Source organism: Aquarana catesbeiana, linkage group LG01 (genome assembly GCF_042186555.1).
Source record: "Aquarana catesbeiana isolate 2022-GZ linkage group LG01, ASM4218655v1, whole genome shotgun sequence".
NCBI classification, from domain to species: domain Eukaryota; kingdom Metazoa; phylum Chordata; class Amphibia; order Anura; family Ranidae; genus Aquarana; species Aquarana catesbeiana.
The window spans coordinates 768,122,233-768,139,727 of record NC_133324.1 but is presented as its reverse complement, the minus strand read 5'-3'; the positions used below and the strand labels follow the sequence as shown (position 1 = coordinate 768,139,727).

Here is a 17,495-nt window from a genome sequence, read left to right as displayed (position 1 = left end):
TATCAGGGGTCAGATTGCTGGATCAAGTATTATGTTTTATTTGTGGTTCAATATATAGATCTGCATAACTTGGCCCTTTTTATTCAAGGGGAAAATAAATCAGTTGTAACCTTGCAATTGATATGTATGGCAAATCTTCATTTTGCAGGCCTAGAAAAAAAACCTTCTTACAAGTTTTGCAGCATTTTGAATTATTAAACGTGAACAAAGGAGAAACTTTGCCCAGTTAAAGGTCTATGCTGGACATTCTTTTAAATTGTTTCAAGTTAGTTTAAAGTATTATTATTAATAAAAAGCTACTGCTCTGGATAGAGATCAATTGTACATTTTCTAAATTACAAGTGTTCCATTTCAGTTTGAAGCCGGCAATATGAAGAACCTGGTGCTGAAGATCATTCGGGGCTCATATCCCCCAGTGTCAATGCATTACTCCTATGACCTCCGCAATCTGCTTTCTTTGCTTTTTAAAAGAAATCCCAGGGATCGTCCATCTGTCAACTCCATATTGGAGAAGCCTTTTATTTTTAAGCGTATTGAAAAGTTTCTGCCTCCACAGGTAAATCGGAGTTATATGTGACTGCAACTATAGTCCTTTTAAAGCTGAACTCGAGGCAGATATAAAATACACTAATTCACAAAAGCCTGTATTCATTAATACATCATTTAAATATATGTTTTTTTTTGTTTTCTTTAATGCAAGCAGTATAATTACCTGACTTTTGACCATCCCTTCACAGCATGGCTCAAGGGCCGTACACATGGACCAAATATCGTGCGGTTCAATAGAAACCGACTGACAATCGCCCTGTGTGTTGGCATCTGGTCCGACAGAAGCTGGCTGAACGTCTGGCTTCTGCCGAAGGGACATGACCGAAAAAGGTTTGCTGATCAGCATCCGATTAGTGCTCTCGGCCAATGGCTGAGTTTGCTGACCGGTGTGTTTTGGCAGGGGGCTGTCCCCCTGTCAGAACACAATAGCTCAGCGGGGGAGATTGCTTTACTAACATCTGAGTTGAACAAAAAAAAAAAAAAGCCGATAAAGTGTGCCAGGTTTTAGACTAAGAAGGGGGAAAAAGCAACAAAACAGGCAGTCTGTTGTACTGCAGTACCCATGTGCTAACAAGTAACATACTGACAGGAGGAGATAACACAATGACAGAGAAACTCCTCAGCCTACTACTTCTTCTCCTTTCACTGTCCAGTCATGGGCTGGGGGAGGAACAACCTGCACATATAACTTTGCTGTAGCAAGAAAATTAAAAATCCGGTCTCCCGTTCTGCCAACCAGAGCTTGCCATAGATGGGTTGTTTTTATTTATTAATTTCCTTTTTTTTTTTTTCTTTTTTTCTTTTTATAAGCTTTCCACCATCCACACAAACAAGGTGGATGGAGGAGTCCTCCACGCTGTGCTATGTATTATAACACCAGGGATTCCTCTGCTGTCAGTGCTACATTGCTGGTCGAAGAAACATTTTCCAACAGTCCCATCTTGAGAGAAGCCAATCATTAGGTCAACTTTTCTTGAGCAAGAAATGGCCACAGATAGATTCAGATTGGACTGGTCCCTTCTAAACTGGCCAATTTTTGATCCAACTATGGCCAGCTTTAGCCCTTTACTGCAGCACGTTGTATATGTTGTGGTGTGGTGCCATTAACTCCTAATAGCATTCCAAGGCTCATATCTAGTAGAGAAAAACGTATCTGTGCTATAGTGCAGTGCACAGCTGTAAATACTCTGTGTAGGGTGGTACGTTGTATTGCTAAAAATTGTGCAGGATCGATTTTTAGTACTTTGAGGTGCGTTGACTGCCCATTTAAAATGAATGGGCTGCCCTAGCATGCCTCAGCGGGTTAACACAATGCACAGTATTGATGTGCCCTAAGAGAAACTACTATATTTCTGCAGTTTTAATACAATGGCCCAATCAGACATTCAAAAATGTTAAGCATTGCATATTCTAACATTTTCACAGTCAGTGCTCTAAAGTGATTGTAAACCTTTACATCTACCCAGTGACTTGCCTCAGGTGATACAAAGATTAAACAAATACTCCTTCATAGGTTTTACTTGTCTATCTGCAGTCTCTTCTTCTCTACAGCCATTCTAAAACCATTTTTTTTATGCTTGTGTGAGAGTTCAGAAAAAAACGGCAGAGAGCTTAAGAGTATGGGTTTGGGCTTTTTTTTTTAGATTAATACTTACCTAGGTGGATGCAGCATGGGTCCGATGCCGCATGTGTCCCCCAGCACCTCCACACTGAGAACCAAGCGATCGAACACCGCTGATCGCTTGGTTCTGACAGGTCCCCGAGCAGAGAACTGCTGACTGTCAGTCACAGCTCTGTGCTCTGTCCCCTCCTTGCTCATTGGAGCGCTGAGCTGTGGAGGGAGCCGGGGGCGGTCAGCTCAGGCTCTCAGCGGCTCGCTGAGAGGCTGAGCTGGGTGTCTGTCCAGGCACCTGGCGGATCCAGACTCCTATTGTCGGGATAACGCGGTGCATGAACCAACTTCTGTGACGTCAGCAGAGATTGGGCTTCAGCCTGCTCTCTGCTGAAAACTGGTCACAGGAATGCAAAACGAATTGCACTCCTGTGATCCACAGGAGAGGTCCAGCCAAACAAGCTTTGGCTATACTTCTTTTAAAGAGGAGGGCCCATTAAAAAAAAAAAAAAAAAAAAAAAAAAAAAATGAAAAGTCAGCAGCTACAAATACTGCAGCTGCTGACTTTTTATTGGACACTTACCTGTCCCAGGGTCCAGCGATGCGGGGGATCGAAGCCCCGCTCGCCTCCCCCTCCGTTCGGCATTGCAACTGTGGGCGCTGGGCTGTGGCTTCACAGCTGGGCACCCACTGCGCATGCGCGAGCAGCGCCACGTGCCGTGATTGGCCGTTCAGTCACCTGGGACCTGTAATGGGTCCCAGGTGATTGACAAGAGGGAGGGAGCAGAGCCGAGTCCTTCCTGTGCCGAACGGGAAGTGATGTCACCAGCCCAGGCACTGAAAGAGGCAGACTACGAGGGACCCCCTAGCAACAGTCATTTAGAGGTGAGTTAAAAAAAAAAAAATTCCAAATTTTTTATTTATTTATTTATTTTAGGAATTTTCATGTATTTTTTATTTTTTTGGGTGGAACACCACTTTAAGTTACATTCTGCATAGCTCAGTGAGGAGAGGTCAAAGCTGATTGGATTGAAGAGATACTTCCCCCTTCACACAGCACACAGGAACAGAGCTGAGGCTGTCAATCAGCTGATGATCGCTCCCCTGTCTCCTTTTTTTCTCTTGGTGTCCGCAAAACTTGTCAGAAGTGATTCAATCTGATAGCAGAAGAAAGAAGCAGTGGACAGGAATGACACTTGGTGCTCTTAAAGGAGACAAATACACACTATAATGGGATATGTTTTGTTTATATTTCTTTTCTGAGGTTTACAACCACTTTAACACAAATATATAAATATTTCTGTCAGAATCTTTTCATTTTTGTGCTTGTATCATTTGGTAATCTCAGATATTACCTTTTTATTTTTCTTTGGAAGAAGCAAAAAGGTTGATGCTATGATATATTGTTTTCATAAAGATTTTCAGTAAACGAGTTTTATTATGTATGCATTATCAGTTGTGTTATCGTTTTAATAATTGACCATTTGATATTTTAATTTGTCAGCTTTTTGTTGAAGAATTTGGCATGGGAGCAGTTCTGAACCAACCTAAACCTGCAGGTCATGACAAAGCTGGTAAGTAATTAATATTACTTGCTTTCAATGCTTTCAATTTACTATACTGTAATGTGAAGCCTACAATAAAGGAGACTTGTCAGCACAAATATTGTATTAATACAAGTTAGGTTTTCCTCCACTTCCAGTCCCAAAGCCACAACAAAAAGTGAGAGGCAATCCCCCCCACCAATAAGGGATTCCTGGGGTGTCATTAGGGTCACCAGAACTAGTGTCCCTATTGGAAGATTTTCCCTGTATTCCTGTTCTGGTGACAACCCAAAGTTTTTGTGTGTGTTTTTTTTTTTTTTTTTTACTTTCGCTTTCACGTTCAGTGATGACGGTAAATGACAACAGTAGAAATATCTGTGGCTGGGCAGAAGAAAGGATTGCTCCTATTGGTGGGAAAGCATCAGTCTCTCTGCAGTGGTCCGATGCACCTCCTGCTGAGTCAGAGCTACAGCACAGCAATCAGTAAACCTTACACTCACTAGCTCAGGGAAATGTTGGACCCCTGCATTGAAATTGCAGCTCTTACACAGAAAGCAGCAATGCTTTTTGCAACCTCCTGTCTAACAATGGACTTTTCAACTGCTGCTGAAAATGATGCTGAACACTTGCTTTACTGCCTCCTGTCGGATAGCACATGTCATATTTGATGGGTACTTGGGGCAGTTCATATGCATGTTCTGGCACCTTCTGCATGGTTCAGTTCCAGGCACGGAACCTTTCTAACCAGTAGAAGGGTGGGGAGAAGGTGTGCTATGGATTAGGTTTAAATCTGCATGCTGAATGCTCCAGGATCTGGCAGTTCCAGGACACTCAGCTGCTTTAAATGTTCTGTGTTTTTCTACCTGGCAGACATGGCACATTTATGGCCTGTGTGATCTGGTTTTTGTTTTTTACGTCAGAGTTTTATGCTCCTAAATAAGCTTATGGTAAGCAGGTCAAATGTAGTCCAGTAGGAGGTCAGCTGCAGTTCTTATATACATGTTGGTGCATCCTGAATGATCGCAGAAGCATTTCAAACTAATGTCAATCGGATGCTATTGACAAAAACCTGTTGACACATGTCCTAATTCCTATATCTAAATCCTGCTATGAAAGTGAACTTTGAGGCATAGTCTGTGCTTTGTAATAAACCTTTTTCTGATTAAAAAAAAATAAAGTTATTAAAAGAATAATACACATCCACTTGAAAAATACAACTGCATGTACATCAATCTGCGAAAGTATATTGTATAAAGAAGGGGTTGAAATGCATACAACTGCAAGAATAGTTGAAAGACGTACTATTCTGTAAAGTAATGAGATGTATGCTTCCTTTGCAGACAGAGACGCAGTATTGTAACTGTGTAAAGAATAATGCCGTGTACACACAATCCGACTTTCTGCCAACAAAACCGTGGATTTTTTCCCGAATGATGTTGGCTCAAACTTGTCTTGCATACACGCGGTCACACAAATGTTGGCCAAAAGTTCAGAACTTGAGAATGCGGCGACGTACAAGAAGTACGAGGAGCCGAGAAAAGTTCAATAGCCAGTGCGGCTCCTTCTGCTTGATTCAGAGCATGCGTGAACTTTTGTGCAACAGACTTGTGTACACATGATCAGACTTTCCGACAACAAGTTTGGTTAGCGGAAAATTTGAGAACCTGCTATCAAACTTTCCGAGAACAAGCTCATATCGAACATTTTGCGTCGGAAAATCCGACCGTGTGTGCGCTGCATATGAATGAAAAGAAACAACAAAACACTATAAAACCAGTCCTAATAATTGTGACCCAAACGTGCATGACCATATACCATATAGACAATGCCATCAAAGTACTTATTACTTCAACTTATGCTTACTTATGAAATCCCTTGCCTAAGTCTGTCCTTAACTGATAGGGATTTAGTTACACCATATGGCCATGTAGTGCTAAGCCCACTACTACATCAAAATACCCCAATATCAGTGGGTCCTTCGCTATCCATAGAATGGAAGATCCTGCTTCTTTGAACCATGGGAGAAATACACTCCACTTTACGCCTTGCAGGAGTTAAATTGTCATATGTGTGCGCTGTAATCTTTTTTTCTGTCTGTATGGTCTTATGGCTGCACCATCTTTAATGCATTTTTTAGGGTGTGCCCCCCAAATCTTTGTCTTGGGTTATATTAGTGGCTCTTGTATCCGGACACACAAAACCCCATCCGGTTTGAACTCAATTGTGTCAGTAGTCCACTGGGGATCCCCTCACTTATCGATGGTAGATCACAGGTTCAACGAATCTGGGACAAAGGGGCATAAAAACATGTAGGCTGCAGGCAGCCTACCAGAAACCCTAAACGCAGCTTGCGGCTGTTCCCTTGTCCTGTAGCAGTGTCCCATCATGATGCTGCTCCCTCCCAAGCACGCACCATGCAGTCTGTTTGACAACAGCAGGTTTTTCTGCCACTATGTGTGAGTTCTTTGGAAAACTTTCAGTGCTTGTAAAGCCTTTTGGTTTTTAGAGGCAAACAGCACTTGACTCTCCTCAGCCAAAACAAGCCCCTATGGGCACGAAGAGACTGGCTAAGTCAAAAAATACTTTTACCATTTACTCTGATTGTGCTCTTTGTGAGACCCGGACTATTCCGTTAGTGAATTCTGACATTTCAGTTCTCAATAAACCTTTTTTAAGTTTCTATTGAAGATTTTCCCTCCTTTCAAGGATTCTGTTGATGGGCATTTTGAAGCCCTGTGAAAACCTTATATGCTTTTTGCAGGTCCAGTCCTGTAACCAGCAATTGCTGCCATGTCTGTTTCCCAGACTATTGCTTACTTGGAGAAAACAAATAAACCGAGACCAGAAACCTATCTTTGTTGACCCTGCTCTCTTAGAACAGTTGCAACTGATGACCTCCAAACTTATTGCTTTGTAAAATTTATATTCTCTAGTGGTCTCCTAACTGGGGCCTGTGGGCCGAATGTGGCCCTTTGCTTGCCTTTATCCAACCCTTGTGTTACCATTCCTTCCACTGACCCCAACAATGGGGCATTTTTCCTTCCACTGACACCAGCAATGGGGCATAATTCCTCCCTCTGTTATAAACATTTAGGCACTACTCCTCCCACTAATTCCAATGATGGGGCACTATTCCTCCTTCTACTGACATTATGTAAGTTTTTACTCCCACTGACGCTGGGGCATTTTCTACTTGGCATTCAACTGGGCAATTAAGCCCCCCTAAAGTCTGGAGGACAGTAAACCAGCCCTTTTGGAGACCCCTGCTCTAGAACACAAGTCTCTAGATTCTAGAACATATCTTATCTCTGTGCACATGGGCAATGTTTTGTGACTAAACGCTTACTTTGCAGAACCTGCTTGGAGGAAGCATCCAATTTGCGTGCCTTTTAGATGGTGCATACCTCTTCAAGGAATCCCTTGATAAATTCCTCAAGGAAGTCTCCTACTCCTATGGCTCTACTTATCAAAAGGGTCTTTTTTGCTCACCCCAGGGATCAATCTCAAGTACTTCCTTTTCATTGCAAGTCCTGGGCTCCTAAGTCCACCAAGCCTACCCAGGAGTCCTGCTCACAATGAAGGTGCTACCTCACTCCTCAGATTGGGAGCATGTCTGTTGGCATTGGCACCAGTTTAAATCTGAGATGTCCTGGACCCCTCGGTCCAATCTGTTATTTCACAGGGGTGCAAAATAGAGTTTTTATCATTGGCCCTTCCTTTCTTTCCAATCGGCCAGCTTCAGACCAAAAGAAGATTGATTTCTAGGTTTCCATTTAAACCTATTTATAGTCCCACAAGCAAACGAGGGCATCCACCCAATGCTGGACTTACATCTCTAAACAGATTTCTGTGTACTAAAAGTTTGTATGGAATCAGTGAGATCTGTCATTGCTTCTCTCATGCAAAAGGAATTTCTGGCATACCTTTTGATGTGGGAGACCAACACTTCCAGTTTGTAGCCCTGCTGTTCTTCCTATCTTCTATACCGAAGATACCTGAACTTCTTCTTTCTTCTTTCTTCTTCTTTCTTCTTTCTTCTTTCTTCTTCTTTCTTCTTTCTTCTTCTTTCTTCTTCTTTCTTCTTTCTTCTTTCTTCTTTCTTCTTTCTTCTTCTTTCTTCTTTCTTCTTTCTTCTTTCTTCTTCTTTCTTCTTTCTTCTTTCTTCTTCTTTCTTCTTTCTTCTTTCTTCTTTCTTCTTTCTTCTTTCTTCCTCTTCTTCCTCTTCTTCCTCTTCTTCCTCTTCTTCCTCTTCTTCCTCTTCTTCCTCTTCTTCCTCTTCTTCCTCTTCTTCCTCTTCTTCCTCTTCTTCCTCTTCTTCTCCCTCCCTCCCTCCCTCTCTTCTCCTTCTTCTTTCTTCTTCCTCTTCTTCTCCCTCTCTTCTCCTTCTTCTTTCTTCTTCCTCTTCTTCCTCTTCTTCCTCTTCTCCTCCCTGTGTTTTTTGGAGTCTGAGCCACTTGAATGTCTGATATGTACCTATTTTATGTTCTGTGGAATTAGCCAAAAGACAAGCTCCAGCACAAGTCATCCAATCTTCCTCCCCACCTGCACAGAAAATCACCAAACCAGCTGCTAAATACGGAGTGCCTTTAACCATAAAGAAGTCATCAGAGTCTGCAAAGAAGTATTATGACAGAAAGCCACAAATCAGGCGTAGACAGGTGAGAACGATAGAGCTTCAAAACCTTGTAAATCATGTGCATATATAATAATAAACTACTTGGGCAAAATAGCTAAGTGAACTGGTAACATGAAGGGGAATTTCCTAAACTGGAGCAGCCAGAATCTGAAGCAGTTGTGCATGGCAACCAATCAGCTTCTAGCTTTAATTGTGAAAGCTTATTTGAACAAGCTAGATTCAGAAGCTGATTGGTTACCATGCGCAGCTGCTCCAGGTTCTGTGTTCTCCAGTTTTAGTTAATTTTAGTTAGTTAATGATTAGTTGGGAACGTTGGGGATGATATCTGGAAGTTTCCTGCCAAAACACGTTTGATAGGCTTGCAAAGACTAAATCATTTTTTTAATTTTTTTTTATTTTTTTGTGCTGTCAGAGTATTCAGAAGATACTTGGCAATTAATATTAGAAAGGGTACCCCTAGTTTCATTATCACCAGCACAATGTCTGACCCAATTATTTATAATATACAGGGTATATAGAACACCGGTCAAACTATTTAAGTGGGGTAGGCGTGATTCCCCAGACTGTCCACGGTGCCAAAAATCACCTGCTGATTTAATACATATGTTGTGGAATTTCCTAAACTGGCTAATTATTGGCGAGAGGTAGTGAATGCAATTAATGAAACCTTTAATACAGATATCCATAAGGACCCTAAAATTTGCTTGTTGCGCTACCTTGATGAAGAACTTATGCCCCATGAGATTCTGATACCAGTTAGCAGACTGTTTATGGCATGAAAGCTAATTGTCCTAAGGTGGATATCTCTGAGTGCACCTTCTTTTGAGGAATGGCGCTTTCAGGTAAATGACAATATTCTGAAAGAACAACAGATCTGTTGTAACAGAGGCATACCCAATTACCTGTAGAAACTGTGGAAACCATGGATTTCGGTTCCACGGTTAGCCCCATCCTCACTGGCTTTTGCTGATCTTTGGAAGGGTGGGCAAGCATACTTATGGATAGTAAAAATGGTACCAGACGGAAAATGGAGGTAGAGGGTAAAATCTGCGGGTAGAGAAGAAACTACTGACTTAAGCAGCCAGCAGAGGTAACTTTTTACATAGGTACAGATACATGGAATACTATAGTGGGCAGGAAATGGAATAGTCATTTGATTTGCTTGGGGTGGGGTTTTTTTTCTTTTTGTTTTGTTGTATGTTTATGAATATGTTGTTATTCTTTGTGTTCAAATACTTGTTATGTGGATTAGAGAATATATGTAAGAAAAAGAAAGAAAAACTCAGAATTTGCCATGGATTGACCGTATGTAAGGTATTAGAAATATTAGAAATAAGGAATTTATGCACAAACTGTATAAGTCATAAGTACTGTATTCAATAATGTATTTTGGTTTGTAATGATGAAAAATGTATAATAAAGAAGTAAGGAATTGAAAAAAAAAAGAATATGTTGGAGAAATTTCACCGCATGTCCTGCCCCTGTGACAGCAGGCAAGAAATGGGATAGGCATTTGTCACTGGGACAGAAAGGCATAGACAGTAAAAATAGCCTGACAAAAGTTTTAATATATTCCAGCTGTTAATACAGAAAATGTTTTTTTTTGTTAGTCTATGTTCCCACTGGATAGAATACCTACCTTTCCCTATACTAACAGTAAGGGATGGGAAATCTAGTTACATAAGGACACAGACTGCAAATAAAAAATCCGACAGTTTCTTTTCCATTTCCACTTTGTCCAATAAAAATTGTCCTGGCTGGTGTAAGCCTTTTAAGGGAAGGACGCTGTCATGAGAGATTAAATAATTGAACTCGCCTTTCGAGAATGTTTGTTAGTTCTTTGGCTTTCATCATGATACTTTTGACTTTAGTGCAGTCTGAGCTGCTGACCTGGAAGAAGCATTGAGATAAGTATTTGACACTCATTTACAGCATGCTTTTTTTGGGACTCTGACTGAAAAATCCAGAAGTCAGACAGCCAAACATCTAGTGTCTCAGGAAGCTCACAGTGGCAGCCCCCATAGCTCTCTCACTTTAATCTTCCATAGGATCCATTGAACAGAATGCTTACAGTATTTAGTAATGCATTAATTGAAATGGCATTCCCTGACATGCTGTTATCATTGTCAACTTCATGATATTGATACAGTCAGTGATTATTTCATTAATATATATACCATATAATAAGCACTCCAGTTTCCTATTCACACGTTACTACTACCTAGTTACATATTACAAAGTAGCAGCGTCAAGTCATTGGTAGATTTGAGAACATGAATGCTAAGGAATCTTAATAAGGATTGTAAGCAACCATAGTGTTTTTGTTTTACTTACGAGCACAATATAACATTAGAAATATTCCACATCACCCTAAGTTCTACTGTTACGTGACATGAGAGGAACATACAGAAATTAGGAATGCTGGTTCCAATATGCCCTATTGAGATGTGTTGTTGGTTTGTACAAATACATTTGTTTACAGCCTTTGGGCATTATGGCGGGCAAAAAAGGGCTTATGGTGCCTATAGCACACAGTCTTCCTTGAATTATTGCACTTCAACGTCACCTGGAATCTGATTGCTTTGGTCAGGATAAGGTGTTTTTCTTTTAGATACGTGAAGTCTTGTTTATACCAAGAATTCCATGGGGCATAAGTAAAAACAGCATGAGGGTTCATGCACACTAGCTTAAAAAAAATTACAGTGATCTTGGCAGGAAAAAAAAATGCTATTTTTGAGCTTTTTTATTTTTATTATTTTTTTAGTGTTAGTGTTTTTTTTTCTTTTTCTGCCTCTAAACACTGAGTCTAATATATCCCTCTAAATGTGCTAATGTGCGTGGGCACATAGGATAACCTTAGCTGCTTCTAAAGGCTAAAAAGCTAAACTCCTCTAGAAGCAGCGTTGTTTTTAAGCCAGTGTGCATGGATACTAAAAGTGTTGGCATAAGATATTTCCATGAATCTAACGAGAAGGCTGCTCTTCTAATTTGCAGTTTCACTTTTTGTCCAGGCCCCAGCAGTTCCCATGAAGAAAGTGAACCCTGTAGAAGAAAGGAGGAAAATGTTAGAGGTATCAAGCTGCTCCTCCTGCTTTCTTTGTTGTGCCTGACTTCTAGTTCTACAGAGCTTGAGGGCTTAGCAGTGCTGCTTGTGGTGCTGGCTTTTCCAGTGCTGGCAGATAAATGAATGACCCTAACCAAACACCTCCAAACCTTTCCTCCTCGTTTCTTCTTACTCTTGTCCTCCTAACCACATTTTCCTTGCCAGTTATGACTCCACTAACACCTCTTTACTTTGAAGCTTCTACTAAAGAACTTGTGAGCAATATGAGAGCTTGTATGTATTGCAGGATGTGGCCAAGAAAAAAAGAGTAGACATTAGGCAGATGGAGAAGGAGAGGATTCAGCGAGAACAGGTAGGTTGTTTTTTCCGTTATATGGCTAATTTCCAACCAAGACTTTTACCTTTGTAAATAATCAGCAGCATACATTTTTCTTTGTACATATTAAAATGTAAGTGTATAAGCAATAACTGACAATGTTATTCCAGGAACTGATTAGACAATGTATATGTAGTATCTGAATCGAGGAGAGTGCCTCCTGTTTAGTTGCTTTGCCACAGGAGAATTATTTATATTTTCTACCTAGTTCATGATCTGGTGTCATTGCTGTAGCATTATTCATGCATATTTTAAGGTTTTATTGTGATGTTATAACACAGATTCAGTGGTGTATATTTTGCAAATTCTCTCATTGAAGCTCAGGTCCTTCAAGAGGACTTCGTTCTGTATGTAATTAGCCATTTACTGGAAACATCTATATTTATTAATCGTTTAGGTTAATTTGTCAAGAAAAAAATGAGGACTGCCATTGCTGATCCTCTGATTTCCTCAGTATGCAGATGATGATAGTCAGAAGAGTCGTAAGCCCTTGTTTGCATACTTGTTCCAGGTCAAGGACTTAAAGTAAGACAACCAGGAAACTAGCCGGGTCCAGTAGGAGAGGTCAGCAATGGCAGACTCCATGATTTTCTTTTGAAAGGTCCTTTTATGTAATAAAAAAAAAAAACAAGAGGTTATTAAACTGAAAGAAATGTTCAGCATAGACAGTTTTTCTTCACAGGAGGAATGGAAGTTTCCTAGCTGCAAACAGAATTCCTTTTTTTAAATTTACTTTTTATTATCCCCTAGAGCAGGGTTCTTCAAACTACGGCCCTCCAGTTGTTCATGAACTACAATTCCCATCATGCCTAGTCATGTCTGTGAATGTCAGAGTTTTACAATGCCTCATGGGATGTGTAGTTCCGGAACAGCTGGAGGGCCGTGGTTTGAAGATCCCTGCCCTACAGCTTAGAAAATGAAAGTTGAAACCAGTTTTTTTTGTTATGGAGGTTTTGTTTTCTTCTGTTCTTCTTCTATATATAAGTCCCATGCATCTTTCCAAGTGTTACTATCTCTTTTCTAATCCCATGGTAGATAAATTTACTCAAAGCAGAACAGATGAGACGACTGGAGAAGGAAAGGGTAAACTGGATGATCTTACTGATAGTAGTATATTATGTTTCTTTGTGTTTCCTTTCTGACATATCTATCTTTCTCATGTGTGTTCATTGTCCAGTGTTTTCTTCATGTAACTGAACACATGTAGTCTGATCAAGTTTCTCCTTGCAGTTGTCAGAGCATTCATAGCTGATCATAATCACATTATTGGATGTACACTTGCCAGTTCACATTTTCAGCTGCTGTGTTCTTGAGTATGACAACGTTTATAGTTGACCCAAAGTCCCACATCAAAAAATTGCAAGGAGTTAGTTTTTGGGCAGGAAGTACATGCAAAGTAAAGTGCTTTGTAAAAAAAAAACAAAAAAACAATTGAGCTATGCTAAGGGCATACTAGGAGGTAAGCATTCCATAATATAATTGCACATGGCAAGAGAATACCTTCACCCTGCAGAATTTATTTCTGATTTATTAAACTACAGTCTATAAGGCAGATTTTCTGCCATCTCATATTTGTCCACAAGGTGACAGTATTTTAACAGTAGATAGTAGATTTCAACTGAACTAGCAATGGGATTTTTTTTTTTTTTTTTTAATATATCAGTAATCTGCTTTATTCATATAGTAGTAACATATAATCAAGCGCTTCACAGTGCAGATATAGATTTATTTGTAATAGTTCCTTTTCCTTCTAATCCAATGTCACTTAAACACATTAGGGCCAGTTTTAGGAGGAAGTCCACTAACCTAAAATGTTTAGGGTGCAAATTGGAGCACCTGGAATAAACCCATGCAAACATGGGAAGAACATCCAAATTTCACACAGATTGCATCTGAGGTAAGATTTAAACCCAGAATGCAGAGCTTAAGGCAAGAATGCTAACCAGTTATTCCCCTTTCGTTCCCAATGGTAGTCTGTGTTAAGATACTTAAAGCATATCTAAACTAAGGAACAAAACAATTATATATTGCAGCTTACCAGTCCTTCGCTGTGATGGCTTTATTGGATTTCTTTTTTTTAAATGCTTTTATTTACTTTGTTTTTACCTGGTGATCCAGTCAGTAGTACACTTCTTGTATTACTTTAACATTCCTCACTCACTATAGTGTTGTCATCATAGGACAGGACTACAAACTCCTCCCCATGATCTGGATTCCCTCCCATAACCTAGAGGGGAGAGATTCTGTAGACAGATAGCTGAGAATAATGTAACTGGTAACTTCCTGTGCTGCATTCTTATCAGTTGATGAGATTTCTTGGTAGGATCAAGGAGTATTTATTGCACTTATTGAACAGATATTACAAAAATGGTTTCAATGTACTTAACAGACTAAAGAGACCCAATAGGAGACATTCCAAACCTTTTAAAGTTTATTTTTTTTAGTCAAATTTGAAAAAACACTATATGTTATGTGTTTTCTATTCACACAGCATACCTAAAAAAAATTTTAAAAATATTTCTTGCCATATGCATGGTTGTTTATTTGGAGTAGGCATCTTGTCTGATTGCAAGTTAGTCTTAACTACCTCCCTACCAGGCTAATTCTGACATTTCTCGCCTATATGTAAAAATCATTATTTTGCTAGAAAGTTACTTAGAACCCTTAAAAGCAGAACTCTGGGATTTTCAAAAAAATCTGCCTTTAGTACCCCCCCCCCCCCCCCAAAAAAAAAAAAAGAAAAAAAAAAAAAAACCACTAAACAGTTATTACATTTGTGAAATTCCTTAACATTGAAGAGAAAAGTCCAATTGAATCTTCAGGAAGTCGGTTTTCTAATTAAAAAAATGCATCATGTATTCTGCCTCTTCTCTCTCTCTGTCCAAACCAGGGATAGACAAACTCGGCCCTACAACTGTGGTAAAACTACAAGTCCCATGACACTTTGCAAGACACTGACAATCAGAGGCATGACTCTTAGAGGCAGAGGCATGCTGGGATTTGTAGTTTCACCATAGCTGGAGGGCCGAGGTTGCCTACCCCTGCTCTAAACCACAATTGAACTACATCTCTCATAAATCTTTGGGATTGGAGTGAATGTGGGAGGTACACTAGGCCTGTACATGTAAATGTGAACTTGCTCACTTGAACATAAATCGCACCCCTCAGTCTCCAGCCAGCCATACTACTCAATAACACACAGTATGATAGTTAGGTTACAGCCTTATAAATGCAAAGCATGTCTGTTCTCTCCCCTCCAGCCAGGAGATAAACATATGTTGCCCTTACTTGCTTTATGTAATCATTACTGAACTTTACATACATCCCATAGTTAGATATTATACACACTGTACTCTGCTGTATGTTTTAATTCAGTATTGGAAATATTCTTCCTGCTGCAACTTTGATATCTTTCTAACAGCAATCAGTATTCACCAGTGCGGTCTCGTCAGTGACCACCAGTGCAGCATGTCAGTGTCCTACCAGTGCAGAGCGGGATTGTTATCAGAAATCATCCGGATGACACAGCGGGGATCTCAGGCTGTGACAGGTATTGTATGTGAAATACCGATCGATGTAATATCCCACCTCCCGCCGGCATTGGAACAGTGCGCTATCAATCACAATGCCGGTCGGTGGGACGTTACGATGATTGGCGTTTCACATACAGTACCTGTCGCAGCCCGAGATCCCCGCTGTGTCATCCGGATGATTTCTGTTAACGATCCCACTCTGCACGGAGATGGCGGGGGTGGAGTGGGGGCTGTGACTGGCAGGGAGCAGAGGAGGAGAGAGGAGAATGAGGACACCTGCTCCATGGGTGGCACAGACCAGGGGGCTGTGAGACCCCTTTGCCCACTACATTTCTACTTCCTCCCCGCTCGCTCTACAGAACTACTCGTGGGAAGTGCCAAGACAGCTGGCTTAGGGTACAGGAGGAATAGCAGCCAGCGGTCTTACAAACAGGAAACCACAGGGCAATAACTGTTTTTCATCAAGATCAGCAGGCTACTACAGAGGAACTACAGAGCTCAGAACAACATGGATAGCCTAATTGGTGAAGGTAGGAGATCAGCAACAAGGACATGGAAAAAAGTTTTTTCCGGGAGTTTTGCTTTAAAACATTACATATATTTTTTTAAGCAGAGGATAAAATGGTTGGGTTTGCAATTTGATACAGTGGATATAAGTAGTCTACACACTGTTGTTAAAATAGGTTTCTGTGTAAAAAAAAAAAAAAAAAAAATGAGACAAAGATAAATCCATTTCAGAACTTTTTCCACCTTTTTAATGTGACCTATAAAGTGTACAACTCAGTTGTACAACAAACTGAAACCTTTTTAGGTGGAGGGAAGTAAAAATAAAAAAACTAAAATAATATGGTTGCATAAGTGTGCACACCCTTACGCTAATACTTTGTTGAAGCACCTTTTGATTTTATTACAGCACTCAGTCTTTTTGGGTATGAGTCTATCAGCATGGCACATCTTGACTTGGCAATATTTACCGACTCGTCTTCTGTGGAAAAACTCCAAATCTGTCAGATTGCGGGAGCATCTCCTGTGCACAGCCCTTTTCAGATCACTTCACAGATTTTCAATCAAATCCAGGTCTGAGCTCTGGCTGGGCCATTCCAAAACTGTTATCTTCTTCTGGTGAAGCCATTCCTTTGTTGATTTAGTGGTATGCTGGTTCATTGTCATGCTGAAAGATGAAGTTCCTCTTCATGTCCAGCCTTCTAGCAGAGGCCTGAAGGTGTTTTTTGCCAATAATGACTGGTATTTGGAACTGTTCAGAATTCCCTCTACCGTGACTAAGACCCCTATTCCAGCTAAAGAAAAACAGCTCCAAAGCATGATGCTGCCACCACCATGCTACACGGTGGGCATGGTGTTCTTTTGGTAATTTGCAGTGTTGTTTTTGTGCCAAATATATCTTTTGGAATTATGGTCAAATAGTTCAAACTTGGTTTCATCAGACCATAACACGTTTTCCCACATGCTTTTGGGAAACTTAAGATGTGTTTTTGCAAAATTTAGCCGGGTTTGGATGTTTTTCTTGGTAAGAAAAGACTTCCATCTTGCCACTCTACCCCATAGCCCAGACATATGAAGAACACAGGAGATTGTTGTCACATGTACCACACAGCCAGTGCTTGCCAGATATTCCTGCAGCTCCTTTAATGTTGCTGTAGGCCTCTAGGCAGCCTCCCTGACCAGTTTTCTTCTCGTCTTTTCATCAATTTTGGAGGGACGTCCAGTTCTTGGTAATGTCAGTGTTGTGCCATATTTTCTCCACTTGATGATGACTGTCTTCACTGTGTTCCATGGTATATCTAATGCCTTGGAAATTCTTTTGTACCCTTCTCCTGACTGATGCCTTTTTAACAATGAGATCCCTCTGATGCTTTGGAAGCTCTCTGCGGGCCATGGCTTTTGCTGTAGAATGCAACTAAGAAAATGTCAGTAAAGACCTACTAGAACAGCTGAAATGTATTTGGGGTTAATCAGAGGCACTTTAAATGATGGTAGGTGTGTACTGACTCCTATTTAACATGCGTTTGAATGTGATTACCTAATTCTGAACACAGCTACATCCCCAGTTATAAGGGGGTGGTGTGCACACTTGTGCAACCACATTATTTTATGCCCCCCTAAAAGATTTCAGTTTGAATTGTACAGATTATAGGTCACATTAAAGGTGGAAAAAGTTCT

The 17,495-nt window shown here is 40.4% G+C and overlaps 1 protein-coding gene across 3 annotated transcripts in view; it reads left to right on the top strand.

Annotated features, from left to right (window-relative positions):
* Nucleotides 1-17,495, top strand: part of NEK1 (NIMA related kinase 1) — a 205,843-nt gene that overhangs the window by 74,331 nt on the left and 114,017 nt on the right. For 2 of the 3 annotated variants that reach the window (XM_073606287.1, XM_073606272.1), the window contains exons 8-13: nucleotides 356-556; nucleotides 3,666-3,735; nucleotides 8,203-8,363; nucleotides 11,353-11,412; nucleotides 11,692-11,757; nucleotides 12,817-12,864. In XM_073606287.1, coding sequence (XP_073462388.1) covers nucleotides 356-556; nucleotides 3,666-3,735; nucleotides 8,203-8,363; nucleotides 11,353-11,412; nucleotides 11,692-11,757; nucleotides 12,817-12,864 — 606 coding nt within the window. The remainder of the gene's footprint in view (nucleotides 1-355; nucleotides 557-3,665; nucleotides 3,736-8,202; nucleotides 8,364-11,352; nucleotides 11,413-11,691; nucleotides 11,758-12,816; nucleotides 12,865-17,495) is intronic. The other variant, XM_073606279.1, reaches the window with a different exon arrangement.